The following is a 23926-nucleotide window of genomic DNA, read 5'->3' on the forward strand; positions in this document are numbered from 1 at the left end:
CAGCCTCCGTGTGCGGCTTTCCTGTTTGCCCAGCAGACTGGAGGGAGGGCTGCGTCTCCCCCGTCGGGCCGGGACCCCCTTGGGGCAGGGGCTGTGTCTCTCCCTTCAGGCCCGACGGGTGGGCTTACCGCTGGCAGGGGCCATGTCTGACCCGGACTGATGTTTTGAGTGTGCGGAAAGCCTCCCAAGGTCACCACAGGAAGGTGTCACAGGGGTGGTTATTTGTCTTTCACTCTGGCGCATGACTGCGGAGAACGCTGGTGAGACCAGCCTGCCTCTAGCAGAGGAGGAAGGGGCTCCCCCAGAGCAGCGCCAGGCGGGTGCTGGCGGTCTCCTCGCTGGCATCCTACCCTCCTGGCTTCTCCTGCCAGCCCCAAGAGGCTGGGCCCTCTCACCAGCCTCCGGGAGACTTCCGCAGCTCCCTGGGCTTCCTCTCCTTCCTCAGCAAAGGGGACTGGGCTGAAGTCGCAGCAGGAAGGGCAGCAGTTAGACTTGATGAAGCGCTTGCTGGCAGCGAGGGTGGTTAGACACTGGCAGGCGCACCTGCGGGAGCTGGTGGTGGCTTCTCCAGGCAACATCAGAAGCAGGGGACATTTCCCATTGCTCTGGGGAGTTCAGGTGACACCCAGGTGGCTTCACGTAAAGAGCAGTGAACTGAACACTGGGCTTGTCTGTGAGTGGTGCTTGTAAACATGCATTTCTCAGTGGAGAGGAGTCCACGTCTGTGTCCTCAAGTTTAGACACCAAGCCCCTGAGGAGCCTCTGTACCCTGCCAGGATAGAACGTCACCCAGGCAGGCCTGAGGGAGCCGGGGCTGGAAGAACCAGGACGCCGGGTTCCAGGCTGGCTCTGCCCCAAGTGCGCCGTGTGACCAGGCACTTCTACTCCCTGCGTCCCTAGTTTACCTCTCAGGTCTCTTCCAGTTCTACCAGGTTATGACTCAGTGATAACAGTGAACCTCAGTTGTCTCATCTGAAAAATGGGGATAATAATGCCCCCAGCACATTTGGTAGGGCTGTGATGGACAAAACCAAAACTGATCTGCCAGCACGAAGGAGCATGAGTGCCATGCTCAGGCACTGCTCAGGATAAGGACGTTAGAAGTGAGTTTACCCCTGGCACCTCTCCTGGGCCGGCAGACCCCTGGTGTGACAAATGTCTGTCTTTTCGGGGGAAACAGGTGTGATTAAGGTGGGGCAGCAATTACACCAACACCCCCCCACCTCCAGTCAAGGCACCTGGCTTATTCGGTGGGGATGGGACGGCTCTCAGCTGGGCACCCTTGGAAGAGACCAGTCTTGTCCCAGGACCGTGCGGTTGCCGTGTGTGCTGCACCACCATGCGGAGGCGTGTGCAGCGGGCCCGACCCTCTCTGCCTGCTCCCCAGCTTCCAGTGCCCCTGGCTGTGCTGTTTCTGCTGTCCAAGGAGCGGCTGCTGACCTGCTGCCCCCAGAGGACACCCCTGCTCCTGTCCGCAGATGAGCTGGCCCTGGAGACTCAGCCTCCCGAGAAGGAAGATGCCTCCTCGCTGCCCCCAAAGTTTCAGCAACACCCAGGTAGGAGCCCTGATGAACTCTCGTGCTCACAGCCTCATGTCGAGGCTTCCCTGGTGACCCCTCCCCGGAAAGCGTGCACCCAGATCCCAGGTGATAATGGTCAGGAAAAAACCTCGGCCCTGACGGTCTCAAGAGGCAGGAGATGGAGCGACCAGCCTGGCTGGGCGAGTGGGGAAGGCAGACTTCGGGCTCCAGCCTCCTTCCTGCCCAGCCCTGCCCGTGCCAGCTTGGGCGAGTTACTTGACCTCTGAGCCTTGGTTCCACCAGGACTGGGAGATGGTCGGGGCTGTGGTGGCCTGGGAGGATGACAGGGAAGCGGCCCCCTCCTGCCAGGGCTCCTCTGGCTGCCAGCTGTCCCTGGGGCATGCAGGGGAGAGAGCAGGAGCAGAAGCTGAGACTCACCCCTGCTCTTCCTCTGCCGCCCCCAGGGCACGAGGACCTGTTCAGCTGCTGCCAGAGGAAGAACTTCAGAGGAGCCCCGTGTTCCTTCTACGCCATCCACATCACTGCCGCCCTGGTCCTGTTCATGACAGATGGCTTGACGGTGAGCCTGCCCCGGCGCATGCCCCTTGCTGGGGGACCCTCCACCCGAGACCGCAGTTGACTGTCTCCAGGACTGCTCACAGCCCCTTGCTGCTATGAGCTTCTGTCCCAGCCAGGTGTTTTTATTCTTGTTTTATTTTTGCTAACACTGTAGACAGGGGCCTGTTTGGTTCGTTACCGAGCACAGCTACTCACATTTTTTTAAAGGGGTGCTGCCCTGTTCCCCCAGTTAGAGGTCACACCATGCAGACTCCGGGGCACTTTGCTCCCTAGAATACATTATAAACCTGGGCTTCGAGAGCCCGTGTGTCGTAAACAAGCTCCAGGCAGAATTTAGGCCCGGCCGTTCGTTCTACTAGTGACCTGTGTTACCTTAGTTAGTGCCTTTTTCCAGAAATCTGTCAGGATTGGGTCAGGACAGTCGTGAGTGGCTAATTAACTGATTGCCATATAAGGGACTCTCCAGAGAGAGGGCCCCCCAAAACTTAGATGACCTGGTGGCAAGTACCTGTGACAATACTGGTTGACTTCCAGCTCTCACTGTAACCTTGGGCAAGTCCTCCTCTCTGCTCTCTCACCTGTAAGACGAGATGTTTGCACACATGCCTTTTGTGTGTGTGTGTGTGTGGCCACTTTCCTTCAACAAAAATCCTTTCATGGAATCCTCATAAATGAGGCATAGTGACGCCCTCCTATGTCTGCCCCGCCCCGTGGGGACCCCTGTGGGGATCCAGGGGTACATCTCTGTAATCGCAGGTCTCCATAGGGGCATCCTGTAGGTGGTGGCTCCCCGGATGCTGTTCCTAGCGCAGGCCTGAGCGTGCTGGATGGCCGTGGCTCCAAGCCCGCCCCTGGCTGGGCTCCGGGAACGGGACGGTCCTCCCTGAGCCCTCGCCACGCCTCTCTACTTCTATGAGCTCAGTTTTTTGGGGGGTCAGCCTCTGGTGGGCGGCTGTGCTCAGCGGGGCCTGGTCTCTCCACAGGGGGCATATTCTGCCTTTGTGTACAGCTATGCCGTGGAGAAGCCCCTGTCTGTTGGACACAAGGTGGCTGGTTACCTGCCCAGCCTCTTCTGGGGCTTCATCACCCTGGGCCGGCTGGTCTCCATCCCCGTCTCCTCCAGAATGAAGCCAGCCACCATGGTCCTCATCAACGTGGTGAGTGGCTCGGGGGCAGCCCTTCGCTTCTTAGACACCCAGAGGAACCCATCTACTCCTGGCCCTGACACTGCCCTGGGACCTTTGCCCGGGGCTGGACTCTGAACGTAGAAGGAGAGGGAGGAGGGGAGGGGAGACTGGTGAGGAAGGGAGGGAAACCTGGGAGGTGGAGCCTGCTGTGTGACCATGCAAAAGTCCCTTCCCTCTCTGGGCCTCTGATTTTATACCCTTAAAAGCACAAAAGGAAGGGGCTCTCGGAGGTGGTTACTGTGGAGCGTGGAGCACAGCCCAGCTGACAACCTGCCAAGAGTTGAGGGAAGCAGGTGTCGGCCTTGGGCCTCTGTGTTCGCCCTGGTGTCCGGCTGCTCAGGGCATTCTGGCCAGTGCAGGCTGTGGACCCCAGGGATGGCCCGGCCTTCAGGACCACCACCCCTGGGCTGGGGCCTGGGAACTTGCGTTTTGTAGTCCTCCGAGGTGATTCTTAAGTCGCCAGACTGGCATGTAGGGTGAACTTCAAGGAGCTGGTCTGTGTGGGCGGCAGAAGGCTGGGTGGGAGCGATGGGTAGAGACTTGCCCTGGGTCACATCCACGTCACCATCTGTGACAAAGGGGTCCAGACCACAGCCCCCTATGGGGCTGTCTAGTCTTGAATCACCTCTATTACATCTGTTCCAGGGGGCCCACGGTCTCTGCTTAAACACCTCCAGTGACAGGGACTTGCCACCTTTCCAGGAAGCCCAGTGCGCTGTATGAAAGCACGTCCTTGGCTGAGTTGCTAACAGAGAGGGGTGTGGACGGGACGCTGGGGCTACAGAGACAGAAATCCGGAGGCCTGAGAAAGGCCTGTGCATTTGGCCTCGTGCTGGTTGAAGACCTTCAGGAAAGAACTTTCTGTTCCGTGTCGATGGGAGGTGGGTGGGTGGAAGCCAAGCTCAAGAGGCTGAGGAGGATTCTCTGCAAATACGCCTGAGTGGAAGGGAGCTGTTTGACAGGACCAGGGTGGCGCGAGCCCGTCTGTAGGCAGAGGACAGAGGGAGGAAGCCCATAAGGAGGAGGAGTCTGTGAAAATGCCATCGCGGGAGAGAAACTGAGAGAGGAGGGCCCCGGTGGGGGGGTGGGCAGAGCAGGAGTGACGGAAGTGTGAGCTCAGGAGGGAGGAAGGCCCCTGTCCATGGAGTTGGGGTGGAGGGGGTGCAGGGAGGTGGAAGGTTCTAGAAGTCTGGGAGGTGAGAAGAGGAAGGGCACAGGCAGGAGAGGTGGCCAGCCTGGCTTCCTCCTCAAGACGGGACACAGGCCAGTTGCTCAGACAGAGAGGGGGTGGGAATCTGGTCGGGGAGAATGAGGTCCACCTGTGTTAGGCACGGCCCACAGACACTTCTCTAGGTCGCTGCTGTTTAAAAAAGAAAATCCGATTCCTGGGCCCAGCCCAGACTGAGTGAGTCAGAGCATCCAGGGGGAGGCCTGGCAGTCTCTGTATTTAACCAGCACCTCCGGGGATTGATATCATCAAACGAGTTTAGGAAAACTGTGTCCTCGAGCAAGTGGCTCCCAAGTCCATGAGACTCACCGGAGGTGCTTTTAGAAGGTCCGTTCCTGGCCCCAGAGGCTCTGCTGCAGGAGGGAGCAGGCAGCCCGGCCTCTGGGTCCTTGGAGAGCTTTCCAGGTGCACTGCTGGGCACCCCGCTGGGCAGGGCAGCTGAATAGCCGGGAGCAAGCCTCCCCGTGCAGCTGCAGGTGACTGTGTCATCGTCACCACTACTTCTGTGGATCCCTCCCATGGTTAGGTAATGGTCACCCTGTGCTCAGCATCCTCCTGGGCTTGACCGGCACCTCCTGACTTCGTGTGTCTGTGCCGTGTACAGGGACCTGCTGGGGACCGCAGGGGTGTCGGGTTCTATGAGCAGCGGGTCCTGCCTTCAGGGACCAGGGGAGCAGGAGGGTGCGCCCTGGCACAGAGGGAGGGCGAGGGGGCGGCGGGCAGCAGCGGAGCAGGCCGAGAGCCCGGCTGAGTCACCGGCTGAGGCAGAGGCCACACTGCGCGGGAGGAGAGTTGGCGGGCAGAGCTGATAGTTCGCCCTGGGCATATTCAGTCTTCTGTCACCACGGCTAAAATAAGACAGCCGAGTGTCTTTCACACTTCCCAGATTTGGAGATTTTCAAGGTGCCTGTCTCCGAGGCTTGCCCGGACATTCGTGTGGTTTGCACGGGGGTAGCCAGCTGGCGGGAGAGGAGTGGGAGCAGCGGTGTGCCAGCCCTGGCATCTGCCCCAGGCCCCCAAGTTCAACGTGGAATATCAAGAAGGCGAAGGGGAGTGGTCCTGGCAGAGGGCGCTGCTGGCCAAAGGCCCCAGGAGGGGACTAACTGGGGGTGGGAGCATGGTGGGAGGGGACGAGGGCAGCAGAAAGGGACCAGGCTGGGGAAGCAGAGGTTGTAAGCCAGGTTTTAGATTTTATTCTAAGTGGGCAGGAAGCCGATAGAAGGTTTTAAGCAGAGGACGGAAGTGTACTCCAGTCGTTCTGCGGAAGAACAGCCTGTAGGGGCCGGAGAACGGCAGGGGGGCTGCTGAGGCATCTGCTGTCGCAGTCCAGCCGCGAGTCAGCGTGGATCTGGAGAGACACAAAGATTCTAAATGTCCTTTGAGGCGGTGTGGACAGCACTTGCCACTGACCCAAGTGCGGGAGGTGCAGGAAGGAGGAATCGAGGGTGACTTTAGACGTAGGGCCTGAGCAACCACGTGGATGCGGTGCTGTTACTCGATGTAGGGAAGAGAGGGTCGGTAGAGGAAAGCAGAAGTCCCGTTTGGGCCACATTCTTAGTCTTCCAGAGACTGGCTTTATCCAAGGGGAAGTTCATAGGCAAGGTGAGCGCTGGACACAGGTCATGGCTAGAGGGGTAGGTTTCAGAGTCCTTGGCATAGAGATGAAACCGTGGAGCTGGGTGAGAGGGGACTGTGGGTAAAGAAAAGCCGGGGCGGGGACTGGTAGCTCACAGCTATCATCCGAGCACTTTGGGAGGCCAAGGCGAGAGAATCACTTGAGGCCAGGAGTTCGTGAGCAGCCTGGGCAACAGAGTGAGACCCTGTCTCTATGAAAAATAAAAAAATTAGCCGGGTGTGATAGGGCACACCTGTAGTCCCACCTACTCAGGACGCTGAGGTGGGAGGAGACTACAGTGAGCTACAGTGATACCACTGCACTCCAGCCTGGGCAACAGAGTAAGACCCTGTTAAAAAAAAAAAAAAAAAAAAGCCAGAATAGAATCCTGGGCTATTCCAGCGTTGAGAAAATGAGCAGAGGCGGAAGAAAGAATAAATGGAGCTGCGGGACCATCTTCTGTGCCAAAGGAAGACATCATCTTTGGAGCCCTAGATATGTCCATTGCTTTCCCATTCTTTCTACACGAAGGACGTCTTCTGTGTTTGCATTTCCAGTGTGAAGAGAATGTGTTGCTTTCCTTCGGCCACTGTTGTGTGGCTGGTCCCTCTCCAGGGCAGGAAGTCTGTCTCAGGGGTCTCATGGTAGAGACTGAGGGGTTGGCCGAGGAGAGTAAAGGGGCCCCCTGATGGGGTCGCTGGCTTTGTTTCTCCAGTTGGAGCAAAGCCCCCAGCAGCTACTTGTGACTCTGGAAGTCCCTTGCTTCCTGCATGCCCCGTTCCTCAGCTACAAAGTGGAGAAGGTGGGGTTGGATTAGATGTGATTTCTTGCAGACCTTCTAGCTCTATGTGCTATGCTTATTTTTTCTAGAAACAGATGTCCTCACCTAGGAGATTTTTACCTCAAAGCTGTGGGCTTCTATAGAAGATCTTTATCTCCTGTGACACTTAAAAGCCCACACATTACTAGGACTAATATTTGCCTAAAGTGTCCCACTTTACCGAGCCCCTTCGTTTATATGACTACCACCCTTTAGTGTAGCTTTGTTTAACTCTTCCCATTTTGCAGATTGGGAAGCTGAGAATCAGATCAACTACTTCAAGGTTCCACAGCTGGTTTAAAACACAGCTGGGACTTACTCCAAATCCTATGCAGCCTGGGTTTATTCCCAGACGCATTTTGCATAAGAATTACTCAATATTGGCATAAAAACATGTTTAAAGAACTTAGAAATAGGGTTGTATTAACAAAAATATGCCCATGTGACCCAGACCCTAACTGAACTAGAAAGATTTCCAGGCCCGTCAGCCCATCGCAGGGGTCTCCAACCATGGGTAGCATCTGCCCGCGGGAATCTGCGCCAAACCTGGGGGAAGCCAAGCTGGTTGCCCCAGCCACTGACCCTCTCCCTGGGAGTCTGGCTTGGATTCCCAGAGGGTGGGGACCCTGCAGCCACCACCCCTGCAATCCATGGCCTCCTCTCTGTGCACTCTTGGCGTCATGAACTCTTGGCTTTGGTTGGAGAAGCAGCTCCTCTTTAAAGTGGGGGAGGACTCTCATACCCCCCGAGTCCCACCCTGGGGCCAGCAGGGCAGAGAAAGCTGATGACATCGGCTTGGGTGGCATTCCTTGTGGTTACAGATGAGTCCTGGGGGCAGGAGTACTCACTCACCAAAGGCTTATCAAGCGTGTGTGGGCGTCGCGGGGCATTTGTGCAGACGTCTGGGTGGGCTCGCCTTTCTGTGCGCCCTTCGTGGGTACCGGAACGCCCCTAGCAATGGTGCAGTTCCCGCCTAGTCCACAGGGCGGCGCGCCGGTCACACAGCACCGCGCCTGGGACCGGAGCCAAAACTCAAAGTCAGGGGACCGACTCCCGGATGCCCGGCTTTCCCCGAATTCTGACCGCCCCCACCTCTGCGGCGACAGGTCGGCGTGGTGATGACATTCCTGGTGCTGCTTATTTTCTCCTACAACGTCGTCTTCCTGTTCGTGGGGACAGCGAGCCTGGGCCTGTTCCTCAGCAGCACCTTCCCCAGCGTGCTGGCCTACACGGAGGACGTGCTCGAGTACAGAGGTGAGCCCGGGCCGGGAGCACGCGGGCGGCTCCCCGCGGCTGGGGCCCCTCGCTGCCGCCCGCCCCGTCCTTCTGCGGTTTTCCAGGCCAGACCTCTACCCTAGCTTCTCACAGAAAGGAGTGGCCCCTCCTGACTTTGGTGGCAACAGATTCACACGCACTGGGCTCCCTCCATTCAATATTATACCTGTACTGATAAGATTTAAGCTTCTCTTTCCCGTTTGCGGTTTTCCCCGTTTGTAACTAACGTCTGCTGACCTGCAGCTGACATTTTGTGTAACACGCATGCGCTGGAAATGCCAACTTCAAAGAAAGGCAAAGTTGCATGGGAAAAGTTATGACACTGGAAAGGCATCTTATAATTTAATTATCAGTAATAGTACCTCCCTGTCTTGTTGTGGGTGTTGTTATAGAGGACTGGAACGATGACTCCACACCTGGTCTGAGGTTGGGACATAGGTTCTTTGATGTCAGAAACCTCTAATTCTCTTGACCAATCTCCCTCCCCTTTCCCTGCCCTCCCAAGTGCATATAGCAAAAAAAAAAGTTTTTTTAATGAGTTAATTAAAAATAATTATGTTTTGAACATTTAACTTTACCCTTAGAAGTAACTAGAGACGCCCTAGAGGCTGGAAAACCAGCATTAAGATGAGCAATGTCTTGAGAGAGGAGTGGGGGAGACTGTTGCAGAGGCAGAGTCAGGGCAATTAGAGCTGCACCCGGCTCAGTTATTCACAGTCGTGGGGGCCGTGGACAGCCTGGATCCTTGCAACTGAAGCATGAGCCCCAGGTAATTTTAGCACATAACATCATTGGTTGTTAAGAATAAAATAGTTTCTACAATAAACCTGCACATTTTTTTTTGTTTTCAAAATGGAAAATCTTTTTGTTATACAAGTAGTATATGCTCACTGCAAAAACGTTAAAACAATAGAGGATATTCTAAAGCAGTAAGTGAAAATAGGCGACAATAACACTCTTGGCAGTTTGTTTCCTCCCAGATGCCTTCTGAGCATATGAGATCATACAATACACTGTTTAATGTTTATAATTTCGAAGGAAAACAATTCGTGTGATAGAATGAATCAACCAGGCTGGGCGCGGTGGCTGACGCCTGTAATCCCAGCACTCTGGGAGGCTGGGGTGGGAGAATCACTTGAGCTCAGGAGTTCAAGACCAGCCTGAGCAAGAGTGAGACCCTGGTCTCTACTAAAAATAGAAAAAGTTAGCCAAGTAACTAAAAATAGAAACAAAAAAAAAAAATTAGCCAGGCATGGTGGCGAGCGCCTGTAGTCCCAGCCACTGAGGAGGCAGGGCAGTCCCCGTGTAAGTTCCATTGAACCATGACTGGCTCCGATGAAAACTGAGGGCAGAAGTCCCATCATCCAGTCAGTCATCGTCCATCCAGCCCACCTGCTACTCCTGATGCAGCGCTGGGTCCCAGGCGACACACCTGAGGAAACAACCTCTCTCCCCAAGCTCATCCTAGAGACAGCAACAGCCGTTCACCCGGCTCCCAGGGTGGGGTCCTAGGTGCGCTCAGACTCCGTCCTCAGACATCGTGTATAACTGAGCCTCAAGGGAGTAAATGAACTAACGAAACATTGTTGCTATCACATGTCACACAGTGTATCCCACAGAATTTTAGGTGATCAACAAATGTTAGAGTTTAATAATGATAAGTTTAATAATGATAATTCTACTTACAAAGGATCTCTTAAATCCGTCCTCTTCTTTTCATTTCTCATTGTCCCTACCTAAGTTCAGACCTTTGTCTTCATTTACCTGCTTGGCTATTTCATGGTGCCCAGCTTTTCCCAGTTTCTAATCACCTCCATCCCTGATGATAGATCTTGGGTGGTCTCCTTGCCTCCGCCCCTCCCAGCAGCCAAACATTAAAATCACCTGAGCACCTGTAACAAAACCCAGGGACTCGGCCTCCCCTCCTGGTCTGGTGCAATTGGTCCGGAGCTGCTGGCTGGTTCTGACGCGTAGCCAGGTGAGGCCCACGCACCAAGCGACGCTGCACACTGCTGCCGAGGGCTGCTGTAGAACACAGGACTGACTGCAGCCTTCAGAACTTCCTACCGAGCACCTTTCTCCTCCAGCCTCTGTTCTCCCTGCTTCCCCTCCACGCCTGCATTCTAGCCATGAGTTACTTGCTGTTCTCTGATGGCACAAAACCTGTCCCTGTTTTGGCACATGGAGCACCTTCTGCCTGAAATGCCCTCCCATGTCTCACCCCTCTGGCTTGTCCTTCCAGACCCAACTCGAGTCTCTCCCTCTCCCCCCTCTAGGATGCTTCTCTGATTCCTACTGGAAAGATGTGCCCCTCCTCTGTGCCCATTGACGTGGCACCTGTCTCTCGTGTTTCACCCATCTCTAGGCTTTTTGTACCTTTTATCTGCCTCCTGTCCCAGACAACACAATCCAGCAAGGGACGAGGGAAAGAATGTGGGCTGTGAAGTCATCGGCAGACCTGAGTGCCAATCCTGCCTCACACTTACTGGCTTTATGACCTTGACAATTCCATTTCCTTCCCTTCTCAGAGTTTTGATTTCCTCATCTGTAAATCGGGGATGCAAATACCTACTGTTTAGGATTGTTTTGTGCATTAGAGAAAATGTATAGCTCTTGACTTAGCATCAAAGCTGACTCATGGGTGCTTGAAATCTGTTAACTCTTAGTGTTTGTCTGCCTGTCCTCAGTGTTTAGCACATGCCCGAGGCACAGAAGATCCCCAGCTTTTTGAATGAATGAGTGGAACAGACAGTTGGGTGCCACTGGAATTCAGAGAAGGGAGTGGCCAGTGTTGAGTTTAGAGACAGCTTCACGGAGGAGATGAGACGTGAGCTGGCCCCAGATCTGGGAAGGCATTCCTGGGGAGGGGCGGGGCCACGAGCAGAACGAGAGCACAAACACAGAGACAGGTCTGAACATAGTGAGACTGAAAGAGCCTGAAGGAATGTGAAGCCCAGAGTAGAGGCTGGTGATGACCATTGCATTGAAAGATCTGTAAGTGTCTACCATGCGTTAGCTGCTGTGCTAACAAGCTGGTATATGCCAATGAACTAAAGGACAAGTTACGGCTGTCCTCCCTGGGCCTCCTGCCTAGCAGGGTGGGCCGGCCAGTCAACAGGCAGTGTGGTGAGGGAGCAGAGAGGAGCAACCCATCCAGTCGTGGGGACAGGGATGGAGATTGCTACAGAAGTCTAAACCAGGACCTACAAGATGAATGGGAATTTTCCAGAAAAGAGGAGGAGAAGGGGTGTTCAGGAGGGAGCGAAAGCATGTGTTAGAGCTGGAGGTGAGAATGAGAATACAGGTCAGGAAACCCAAGAGGGTTTATCCCGGCTGGAGGGTGGATTGCGAGCAGGTAGCGTGAGCGATGAGCCTGAGCTATCGGCAGAGACAGATGCTACAGGGCCCTGCAAACCCCGTGAAAGCACTTGGACTTCATCCTGAAGGTGGCGCTGACGGGCTTGAGCAGAGCGCCAGCCTGCTCTCGCGTGTTACCGCGTGCCAGCACTATGCTGGGCACCCGGCACGTCTTACACCAGAGTTAGCCACACGGCAGTCCTCTGAAAGCTGTTGTGATGCCCATTTTACAGAGAGGGAAACCAAGGCCTAGAGAAGTTAGAGAACTTGTCTAAGGTCACATGGCTAGTAGGCGACACAGCTGGGCTTGGAACCCAAGTCTGACTCTGACGCTTGGGCTCAGAAGGTCTGCCATGCTGCCACTCATCAGGGGCGTGTGGCGGGTCACTGAGAGGCCAGTTTGCCTGCAGCAGAGAGCTGGCCTGAGGCTATCAAGAAATCCTTCTGGAAAGGTAGGTGGTGGTCGGATGGGGAATCCGGGCCCTGAATGCCAGGCTGATCAATTTAGGATTTACCCAGAGATAGTTGTGAGCAACTGAAGGTTTCAGAACAAGGAAGGGAGATAATGATACTAGGACCTAGGCATTCCCAAAGCACAGTTCCAGGCTAACGTCCAAGAACTCTTAGCAATCCAAAGTAGTCCTCTTCGCCATACCATTTTCCAGAGGTTTCCCAGAAACACCCTGGATTATGACAGCTGACTTCTGGCTCTTTGCCTTGCTTTTACCAAACCAAACCTCCTCTTTTCGTTAGGCTGTGCGACCACCGTGCTGGTGACCGGGGCAGGAATTGGCGAGATGGTCCTGCAGATGCTGGTCGGTTCGGTATGTGGGGATCTCTCGGGGCGGGGGGAGCGGCCGGGGGGCCCTCCTCTGAGCAGGTGCTAAGACGCAGGCAGCCACCTTCTGAACCCAGACTGTCCCTTTCCTGAGTCTGCTGCAGGGCGAGCGGGGCCCCCTGTGCTGGTGTTACCCGCTTCCGTTTGCAAGCCAGCCGTGAAAGCTGAGCCTCCAAACATGCGATCTGGAGACGTGAAGGACGCGTGGAAAAGTCCAAAGCAAACACGAGCCGCGTCCGGGAGCGGGGCCAGCGGGGGCCCGTGGGAACGGGTCTGAGCTGCAGTCAGGGCTTTTTCCACCCTTCTCGCCGAGCCTCCCCACCCCGCCTCTCCCAGCCGCCCTGCCCTGACCGGGGCCCTCCTCTCCTAGTTCTCTGCAAACACACCCACGTTTCATGTGTCCACGGGGGTGGGGGGGGACAAAACATCTGCGTTTCTATTGAAAACTGTAATGTAGGTATCATTCCTCTGTTTACAACAGAGGATACTGACACTCGGATGAATTTGGTAACTAGCCTGAGGTCAGCCCCCCCCTCTAGCAACTGGTAGAGGTGACATCAAACCTAGGTCTTTCCGTCTCCAAACTCCCCCTCAGCACTGTGACACTGTCCTCTCCTCTCTTACCCTGCCTGGTGGGGAGGGAGAGGCTCGTCTCACGATGCCCTCCACACTGAAATGACGCGATGTCTGGCACGTGCTTTAGTGTCAGCGGGTGCAGGGAGGTGGAAGGCTACAGACCAAGTCGGTGCTAATTGCCGAAGTTGAGTGATGGATCCACGGGAGCTCCGCGTACTACTCTGACGTTATGTTTTAAATTTTCATAATCAAAGGTTAAAAAAATTATCCCCTGCAAAGTTCTGGTTAGGCCTCATGGATCTAGAAACACCTAGTAGGGTTGAAGTTACAGTGATGATATGGAGATTTTTCAGAAGGTTCCAGAACTCAGAGCTGAAAGAGACTGCAGGTTACCAGGTCCAACCCCTGCCTGAGAGCAGGACTCCTGCCCCCTCCAGGCACGTAACCTTGAAACAAGGCCAAGACCCGCCTCCTCCCTGGGTTCTGTCGGCGTGATGGGCCTCGACTTGACCGAGAACCCTGCCAAGGAGCCGGGAAGGTCGCTCCCCACAATTCGTCTCCCCGCGGAGGTTTGACGGCCCCCTCTCTGTGTTTCCCCTTTGGCAGATCTTCCAGGCTCAGGGCAGCTATAGTTTCCTGGTCTGTGGCGTGATCTTTGGCTGCTTGGCTTTCACCTTCTACATCTTGCTGCTGTTTTTCCACAGGATGCACCCTGGGCTCCCCTCAGGTAAGGAAAGAATCCGCTTCGACACAAGAGGAGGAACACAGAGCAGGGGGAGGCGGGGGGAGGTTCCGTGGATCTTAACGTGCCAGAAATGCTGTTCTGTACCAAGCAAAATGCAAGGAAGTGTTTATTTTTCTACAGCTTCCTCTGCCCCTCTTCCTGCTCTCCCTGCCATTGTCGGTGCTGGGCTCCTAGGGCGGGCGGGAGCGGGTCGCTGACTCACAGTCCCTCGTTAGCGGAGGGGCCTGCACTGCGAGCTTGGCTTCCTGCATCCACCACGCGGTGGAGCCGGGGCCCAGAGTCCCCTCCCAGCCTGTTCGGGGCCCTGAGAGGCAGAGCCTGACTCCCTGGCTGGAACTCGGCCCAGCGGCCTAATTGGCCATCTCTTTGCAGTTCAGGATTTTGACTCTTGTCCAAATCTCTTTTTCAAAAAGAAGTCCTTCAAGCCAAGTGGCAAAGAAAGGCTCCTTCAGGGCAGAGACACCGCCTAAGAATAGTCTCCCCGCTGGAGACCCCAGGCAGGGGCAGTCCCAAGGCTATTTTCATAAGGCTGAGCCCTCACCTGCCCTTCCGCCCAGAGCTTTCAAAGTACCGGGATTGGCTGTGTGATTGGCTGTGTGCGGAGCTTCCAAAGCTTCTCTCACTGGGTGGAGATATTGGCCCCCTCTAAACACTCAGAACAAAGGCACAGAAGAACAGGGGTCCCGCAAGCAGCACTCACTACAGCCTCGCTTCTGAGATGGCCGTGCTGCTGTCGTCTAGCCTGGCACTCTGCAGAGTGTCATTTAAGACACACGTTCAATTAATATTTGTTGAACATCAAATGAGTAACACTTCCTTATTCATGGGGGACAAAAAAAAAAAACATATTCCCTAAGCCTTAAACACTAGTCTCAACAAACTGCCTCCGCCAACATATTGCCAGAACGAGTTGGTCTGACTTTTCACTTTGCTCCCTAAAGGGCCATAGAGTAGCAGAGAAACAAAAAGCCTGGGTAAGGCCGGGCGCAGTGGCTCACGCCTGTAATCCTAGCACTCTGGGAGGCCGAGGCGGGTGGATCATTTGAGCTCAGGAGTTCGAGACCAGCCCGAGCAAGAGCAAGACCCCATCTCTACTAAAAAAAATAGAAAGAAATTAGCTGGACAACTAAAAATATATAGAAAAAATTAGCCAGGCATGGTGACGCATGCCTGTAGTCCCAGCTACTTGGGAGGCTGAGGCAGGAGGATCCCTTGAGCCCAGGAGTTTGAGGTTGCTGTGAGCTAGGCTGACGCCTCGGCACTCTAGCCCAGGCAACAAAGTGAGACTTTGTCTCAAAAAAAAAAAGCCTGGGTAAGCTCTCAGAACGAATCACTGCTGTGACTAATCAGAACTTCTAAAACATGCACCTGTTTTGGGTATTTTTTTTTTTTCCTTTGTAGTTCCTACCCAAGACAGATCACTTGGAACGGAAAGCTCTGAGTGCTACCAGAGGTAAAAGTGGGTGAAGGAGGCAAGCGAAGACTTCCAGCCTCCCAGCCTCTTGAGCACCAACGCCACCAAACTGTTTAAGAAAGCTGGGGATGGCAGTGGGAGCAACCTCTCAACGACTTTTTCAAATCTTCTCTGCTAAATACCTGGTTGGGTAGAAAAAATTAAATTGAATCCTGGTACCTGGATCAGAATCATTAGAAGTTTGCCTGGCTATTCAAGATACCCTCCTCTTCTCTGGTTCAGACTTGGCAAGAGCGGTCCAGGACCCCCAGACGGGAAGGAAGAAGACAGCCACGTGCTTCACTCCATTTGCCGCCTCATGCATGGACTTGAGATCACTCTTAGTTGAAGTTTGAAAAAAATCAGTTGAAATTGTAAAGCTTGATGATCATTGCTATATATAGATATATATTGAAATGAAGCAAAACAAACCCCTGGCATGCTCAAAGGATTTATGTGCTTTTCACTTATTAATAGTCCAAAGTCCCTCAAATTCCTGCTGCAGATATCCATAGTTTACCTATATTCTAAAATATCAAAAGGAAAAGTTGCATCTTGCTATCTTTGGGACACTAATTTAGTGGTGTGCTGGGCTAGCTCAACCAGCTTAGGAAAGCCATTAAATTTTCATTTTGAGCTGGGCGCAGTGGCTCACGCCTGTAATCCCAGCAACTTGGGAGGCCAAGATGGGAGGAGTGCTGAAATGCACTGGTTCCAGACCAGCCTGGGCAACATAGCAAGACCCCATCTCTAAATCAAAAAATACAAATAAAAAAAAATTAGCCGGGCGTGGTTACATAAGCCTACAATCCCAGCTACGCAGGAGGCTGAGGCTCCTGGTTGAGTCCAGGAGTTCGAGGCTGCAGTGAACTATGATTGTGCCACTGCACTCCAGCCTGGGTGACAGACTGAGACTCTGTTTCTGAAAATAAATAAATAAATAAAATTTTCATTTTGAGAGCTGCTTGTTAAATGCAGCCATTATTAAAATAAAAATATATAAACATGTTACATAAACTATACTAAAAACAAAGGTAATAAATAGTCAAAAAGGAACACTTCCTAACTTTATTATATTGATGCTCCTGAGGTTATTTATGTCCAGGCATCTGTGTGGTAGAATGACTATGTAATGGTGTGCTACTGGACATCTCTTCCCAGTTCCTCTCTCTGTGACAGCATGTTGGTAGCTTGAGATCAGCCATAGTGGAAGTATTTACACCATGGAAACTGGCAAAAGCTATAAATCATGTCTTTTTTCTTCCCCTGGAGAGCCAGTTGGTAAACATTTACCAATATACTCACTGCTAATAATCAATGTTAATTGGTCCAGAAATTGCCTGGGAGAATGAGATGGATATTCTGTTTTTCTCTACTGACATTGACTAGCATAAAAAAGGTATAAAAACAGCACAAAGAATTTCCAAAAATATCTAATTCAAATTTTACATTTTTTACAGAGGAAAAAAAACTCTTTATACCATGTCTGGGTCTTTTCTTGAAGACAAAGCTGGGACTACTGAGCAATTCAAGCTGTGCAGTGTCCGCCAAAGAGTTTCAGCTCCTGCCCAGAACAAATCCAGCAGTAGTACAAAGGGAGAATGCAAACTCACCAGCTTAGACAGGGATAAGGATGCTGAGACTTCTGACCGTTGTGAAGTGGCTGTTACAGTAGCTATGGCATGGCTTGCCTGCACTTTCTCTCTGTATATACAAATGTACGTGTATAAATATAAAAATTAAGTGGATCACGGTTCTCGGTAACCTGTCCCAAGTGCTGTGGCACGAAAGGGTCTTTCCTGGATCTGTGGGCATTGTCAAGCTGGCCAGCTCTCACCACCAGCATCCCAGCAGTGATGAGAATCTGGCTGGAGAGAGAAACATGGCTGAAGCACTGGCCACGCCGTCTAGCTGTGTGTGGCCCTGGGCAGATGACTGAGGCTCTTCCAACCTCACTTTTTTCACCTGTAAAGTGGCATTTCTAAAAGTACCTACCCTACCTCAAAGGAATTCTGAAAGGATTAAGTGAATTTGTTTAAAGCACTTACTATATGCCTGACATAGAAATTGTTTAATAAATGTTAGCAATTTTTAACACCTCCTCCTAAGCGGCTTAGAATTGCTCGTATGTTTGGTACCTATTTATTGCAAGTCAAACAAATCCAACTTCTTTTGAAAGCTGGTGGTCTAGGAGTATAATTTTAACTATGTTTGTAAATACAAGTATTAGATGCCAGCCAAATTTGAATACGCAGTCTAACTGTAGTGAGTGACTGACTTGGGCAAAGAGAAAGCAGTTGTATTTTTCTTGTGGTTTTTCAAGAAAACATCTTTTATACAGATTTAAAAATAAGAACCAATGGCTATATCTAAGTTGATCATGATTAATTTGTTAATATAGAAAACAAGATGAAACAAATCTAAGACTACCTTTCCTATAATAAAATATTTTAAACTTAATAAGTGTGTTATCCATTATGAAGGACAGTTGAGATTCAGAAACAAATGGCCTGATGTTCCCCAGAGACAGATTGCTCTCATACTGTAGGTTCACACGGCTATTTCGGAAGAAACAAAACTCTCAGGAGGGCTGAGAGCCACTGTTCCCTGTTACGTAGGGTCAGAATAAGGGGAAGGCAGACAGGTTCTTACACTACACTTGCAGTTACAGAGCAAGCAGGGCTTTCTTCCTACTCTCAAGAATTTTGACATCTCTGAGTGCTGTGGAGTCACCCTGTTCCCAGATTTTCCTCTGCTACTTGGACATGGGAATCTAACCCATCAACCATACCTGATTCACTAAAGGAAGATACAGTGGCAGAAGTCTTTTAGAGAGAATTCATTTATTCATTCAAAACAGACTTCCTGAGTACCTGCTATGTTTAGGCAACCCATCTAGGTGCTGAGATACAGCAGTAAGACAGAAGTCCCTGCCTCACAGGGATTGCACTGTAGGTGAAGAGATAGAGACAGCAAACATAAATATCTAACATGCCACAGGGGCAGAGGTAATAGAGCACCAAAAAGAAATGAGACCACCTAGGGGGTGCATGTCAAGAGAGATCCTCAGATTGAGCCCTGTAGTTGCTCCTCAACATCTAGAGGTTCAGAAAAAGAACAGATTCCTGCAGAGCCAATGAGAGAAGACAGAGAGGTAGGAGAAAGTTCAGGAGAAAATGCAGTTTCCTGAAGAGTATCTCAAGAAGGAGGAACTAGTCAGTGCTGCCAAGGGGTCCAATGAGGACTGAACATCAACCACTGGATGTGACAACATGGAAAGTGACCTTGACGAGAGAGAGGGGTTTTGGTTAATGACAGTGGTTATTCAAACATGGGAGTCATAAAACGGACTCTGATGCTCCAACGACCTCCTTAGCACCAGTGCTTGCCAACCGGCTGGCACCGCTGTTACGGATTGCCGCTCCTGTTTCATTTTTCAATATTATACACTGTTGTCTTATTTTTGAGTTATCCAAATGAAGTCACTTTCATGGACTCCCTTCAGTTACAGAGTGTATTCCAGTCAGTGCAATGCTTTGTAGTGACAATCAGTGTGAAATATTATGACCATTGATTATCTCCTACCTGATAATGCCAGCCCTGGAAAATTTCCCAATATTAGGGTATTATTAATAGTTTGTCATTGGATGCATCAATAAAACACACAAAGGGCTTGCAAAATAGGCATGCCTCTCAAAAGAGGATGTGCTCACAGTCAGAAAGCTTAGAAAATGGTGACTTAAACAGGCTTCTCAACTGAAGGACCTGGAGCTTTTGGTAATGCCAAATACATTTTGATTCTCCAAGAAGTGAAGATGCCATTTCCCAAACTTACTGGAACTCGCGGGACTACTGCTCTCAGTAACACATTTTGAGGTGGTTTGGGGAGAGTCTAACAGTCCTCTCAGGTGGCTGCACCCAACTGTGCTGAACAGTGCTGACTGCCCCACCATGTGACGCGACATTTCACCAGGGCTCATGAACTGTTCCCCCAACAATCTGTCACTCTGTCCCCTTATTTCCATCTAGAGATATGGAACAGCTCTCTCTGATGTGATTTTGCCACCTATTAGCCCCACCTTCTCCTACGTATATTATTTCGACCCAGTTCTGAAAAAGCCTAATTTCATTTGCTAAATGAACCAAGTCTCCAGGTTCCTATCTCAAAAACAAGAGGAAGAAACGGTGCCTAGAATAGAAATAAGCAAAAGTTGCTCCTTACAAAGGCTAGAATAAAAGCATCTGATTAAATTATTTAAAACCCTTTTTAAATGCAAATAAATTTTTTAAGTAAAAAAGATTTCAAATGGTGAATAACTTTTCTAGCCAGTCAGTTCTCCGTTAATTCCTTTTACGTCAACAATCATTTTATAAATCTCCTGCTTCGCCACCTATCCCAATCTAGGCTTTAAATATTTTAATGTAGATAGATATCGAATAGTTGAAAGCCAGGTTTTAATGATAACCATTAAGAAAAGTCTTTCCTTACCCACAGTTAGCGTGGACGAAAATATAACACAAAGACTGTACACAGAGACTACCTCAATGGATGTGAGAGAAGGAAAATGAATAACCGATTCAGAAAATCATTTTGTTAAAAATATTTATTTAAAAAAATACAATTGTTGTCCATATCTAGTTGCACATATATCTATTAACATATCTGTGTAATTTTAGACTTGTAGTAAATTTTGCTACAGTGCTTTCTTAAAGCCAGCTTGCATTATACAAAGCAAATTCCTCTGTCAGTTCTTACATAAAATAATTTTTTAAAAAGGTATCATCTTTCTTAAAAGATGCATCATCACCATTATAGAATTTAACAAAATTTTTGCATAAAACCTGGAAAGTGATAGAAAAAACGATCACCTGATTGGTTATTCAGAGCAACCCCTTGCCGTGTCTGGAGACGCACTGAGTAGCAACCACACTTTTTCTTTTAAAAGCAGCATATTAGAAAGCCCTCAAAGTGCTAGCGCACCCTTTTCCTCACCTACCTAAACTCTCTGAAGTTTCTTTGTTGCATACAGATAGAATTCAAGACTGAAGCTACAATCACCCTCATCAACCTAAAACAACAACATCTCATTGTTTCCCAACAGGTAAGTCAGACTCTTAGCTAGATGATATGGCAGTTTCCCTCTAGCTGTATAAACAATTAATGTGAATTTTTATAAATGTTCCATTGCTCTTTTAGGAAAAAGAAAAGAAAAAAGATGATTTTAATACTATGAAGGTCTCCCTAGTGTAAATTACATTGAAATTAGTTAAGTTATTAATAACACTTTAACAGTTATTCATTCCTTTGGGTAAGTGTGCACTTGCATTATATATAAGTACCTATTTATACCAAGTGGTGGCTACTAGCTATTAGGTGATATACAGACTTCAATAAAATAAGGGAGAAAATAAACAATGAAGTAACTGTCTTCTCAGTTGAGCTGACAGGCTTGAGGAAAGCACCCTGACAAGTTCTTATCACCACGTATCGCAAACCAAGACATACACACAAGGTAATACCTCTCTCCTGTGTTAACACGATGGAGACGCACCGCGACAGTCCCATGGCAGACAAGCTCTTCTTCTCAACTGAAGACTGGCTGAACGAAACTCCAGAGTTTATTACTTACCATCTTTTAAGTGATGTCCAGACTTAGTAGCCCATAAACTGCCAGTGCCATTGTGGTTAAACCACGTGGCATATGGAATTTAAAATAATCTTACAGTTATTTCCCAATAATCGCACTCATTCCTAATTGTCTCTAAGGAGGATTTTTTTTAGAAGGTTTAGTAGGGCTCGTGGAAAATTATTAGTTTGTTTTTCAAAATGTAAAGTTATACACGTTTCTTTTTTTTTTTTTTTAGCCAATTTGATTATCTGGAAAAAAGGGCATAATTCTAAGCAAATAATTTTAATCAAAAATCTTATTTGCCTCAAACCAAAGCTAACCAGTGGCAAAATGACTGGACTGGGTTTAATATTTAATCTTTCCTATCCACAAAGATAAATGAAACTGCCAGAAGGCAAAAGTGAAAAAACAGGTATGACTGTGATTAGAACAGATCCAGGGCTAAACCAAATAAATAGCTTTGAGGAGTGAGAACTGTATTCATTTCTACCTTTACATATATGCATCTCAGTTAACTTCACTAATACTGAACAGGGAGTTTATAAAAATGCTTACTCGGTTGCATAAACGATCAATGTAAGCAATGAATGTACATACAACGGCCACCGGTAACACTGCCCCCCAAAAAACAAAAACTGAAATGTCTTAGAAAGGACTGTTGTCCCCCACATGACAGACAATAAGCAACAATGATTAAACAGAAAAACACCTTAAAATTGAATACTTCACAAAAAGTGTAATCTATCAACTGTAAATCATTTTTAAAAATCATAAATTTCTACAAAGCACAATATTAAAAGCTTGTAAATTATTTTAAAACATCCTAGCCAAAAGAGCATACCTTACAGAGCCTAGAAGAATGGCTCATTAGGTAATCCATTTACCCCTTCTCCAAATCCCCTTAAAGTTCCAGAAAACATAAATGAGAAATAAACCTGACTTCCCTGACCCTCAATAGCCTTAAGTTGAAATTAAACAAACAAAATAACCACTAAATGCTTCCAGTTATTAAAAACAAAACAGTGCTAATAATGGTGCCCAAGAAAGTGCCAAGTGATTTAACACCAGTCTATGGCAGTCCCACCAGAAAGCAGGCATACTTGAATGATTCCACTGGCTAGATCTCTGGTCCAGCCACAGGGCACCCCCGCCTCCACCTCTACCCCATCCAGAAGATCCCAGGCCTGTCTGAGCATGGCTCATAATTCTTGGAAGGGACAAGAACCAGAGTGGGCCTTTGTGAGATGGGAAACAGGCAAAGTTGAGAAGACCATTCAGCCCAAAATACTCTACTTGGATACTTCTGCTAATGCTAATTATGTACAGTTTAAAAGGATAAGTTAGATCGCAATACCAGAATTCCTCCATTATTATGCCAATTCATAGACAAATCTCTGTATTTTAGAAATATCGCTTCTAGTATAAACCTCCTCTCTGAGAAACAATACAACCTAATAAAGATTTTATACAAAAGCTAATGTAATGTAGAAATTTTAAGAAAAGACATCCTTATTTGCTCAATAATACATGAACATAAGAGAAGAGTTTAAAATGACTTTGTTTAGAGTATGTCACATGTTAAGTACTGTATTTCTAAAATGTTGGCAAGCAATTAGTTTTTAAGGCCTACTGATATGTGCAAAGCATTAATCTTTAAAAAGTGGCAACTGCAAAGTGCAGCAAAAAAAATTTTTTTTCTTTAGTTTTAGTATAAAACAGACTAGGAGCCATCCTAGTCTAGAGAATGAATAATATATGTTCCCTCTCAAAAACAGATTTATACACACACACATATTCAGTCAATACATCAATATATACTCACACACATATATATACTCGGCCACTAAATCAGAATGTCTTGGAAAGAAATATTGTAGCCTCCCAATTAAATATTTCAAAGTAAAGTTTTAAACCTCATAAAACCTTCTGATGTGTATTATACCCAAAAGATTAGCACTCAAGATATTTACTACATTTCACTGTGTCCCTCTTAAGTTTCTTGTTAAAGGTTTCATTTAAAATTATGTTAACAACAGCATGAATTTCCTGGTTTCTGTTTAAAGCCAATATTTCCCCTCTCACACAAACCACCGTAGGTTTCCACCTTTCACAATGACTAAACGTGAATGGTAGCACCCTAGAAATTGCTATTTTCTGGCAAGCTATCAATCTAACACAATTTTTTTTTTCAAAAAAGTAGTTTGAAGAAACTGACAGCTTCAAATGGAACAGTTATACTACCATCAATTCACCTTCCACATTTGCTCAGTTTACAGGTCAAAATATGACTTTTATAGTAACAAGTTCCACCAAGTACAAGAAGTGAAATCAAACCACCTTCTTTTCTTGCTTAACACACTACCACCCACAAGAATTCTAGATTCTAAGATGACATAAGAGGGATATCAGGACACCTTGCTTCACACAAGGCCAGCAGCATTAGAAAAACAGTAACACAACATTTATTTGTTGATCCCAAACCAAGAAGATAATTAACAAAATACTTTCCCTAAAACCCAGTCTCTGGTCAGAGCATCTGCTGAAGAAAGACAACCGTGGCTGACCTCCCCACTTCACTTAAACAAATATGGACTAAACAACTGCTCAAGCCTCTTTCAGAAATAATATATTCTATCATTCCCTCAGATAACACACTACCTCATGAGCAGTCATTTTAACTTTCCAAATAAAGTGATGAATAGGACAGACCTATCAAGAAAAGTACTCCTTAGATGCTGAAATGTCACAAATTTTAAAAATCAAAAACTCAATGCAGCAAGAAAATGGAAGTTGGCATATATTTTTAGCATAAAACAACTTGAAAAAATTCTGAATTTGTTGGTAAAATATTAACATAAGGGACTAGTAAAATAAAAATAAATCAGAGTCATACCTAACATGAAGATAAAGGAGACAACAAGCTGTTGAAAATAATATGCAGGAAGCTCTGGAAAACATTTGGTAATGGGTTATTTGGCAATTTACGAAAAAGAATTAATGTGAAACTTCAAAAGTTCATGACAAGCTCTCCTGAAAAATCCCAAGTCTCTTCTAGGATTTCTCCATGTATCCTAAGTATACATTTTTTTTTTTTCCCAAGATT

At 48.7% G+C, this 23926-nt stretch overlaps 1 protein-coding gene across 1 annotated transcript in view; it reads left to right on the top strand.

Moving 5' to 3' along the window:
- The window catches only part of MFSD4A (major facilitator superfamily domain containing 4A), a 28986-nt gene extending 13581 nt beyond the window's left edge, over window positions 1-15405 (top strand). The window contains exons 4-10 of the mRNA XM_045536535.1: window positions 1388-1556; window positions 1985-2100; window positions 3083-3256; window positions 8056-8203; window positions 12335-12405; window positions 13602-13722; window positions 15142-15405. Of these exons, the coding sequence (XP_045392491.1) occupies window positions 1388-1556; window positions 1985-2100; window positions 3083-3256; window positions 8056-8203; window positions 12335-12405; window positions 13602-13722; window positions 15142-15197 (855 nt within the window). The 3' untranslated portion in view covers window positions 15198-15405. The remainder of the gene's footprint in view (window positions 1-1387; window positions 1557-1984; window positions 2101-3082; window positions 3257-8055; window positions 8204-12334; window positions 12406-13601; window positions 13723-15141) is intronic.
- Window positions 15406-23926: the final 8521 nt, after the last annotated feature.

Source organism: Lemur catta, chromosome 23 (assembly GCF_020740605.2).
Source record: "Lemur catta isolate mLemCat1 chromosome 23, mLemCat1.pri, whole genome shotgun sequence".
In the NCBI taxonomy this organism is placed as follows: domain Eukaryota; kingdom Metazoa; phylum Chordata; class Mammalia; order Primates; family Lemuridae; genus Lemur; species Lemur catta.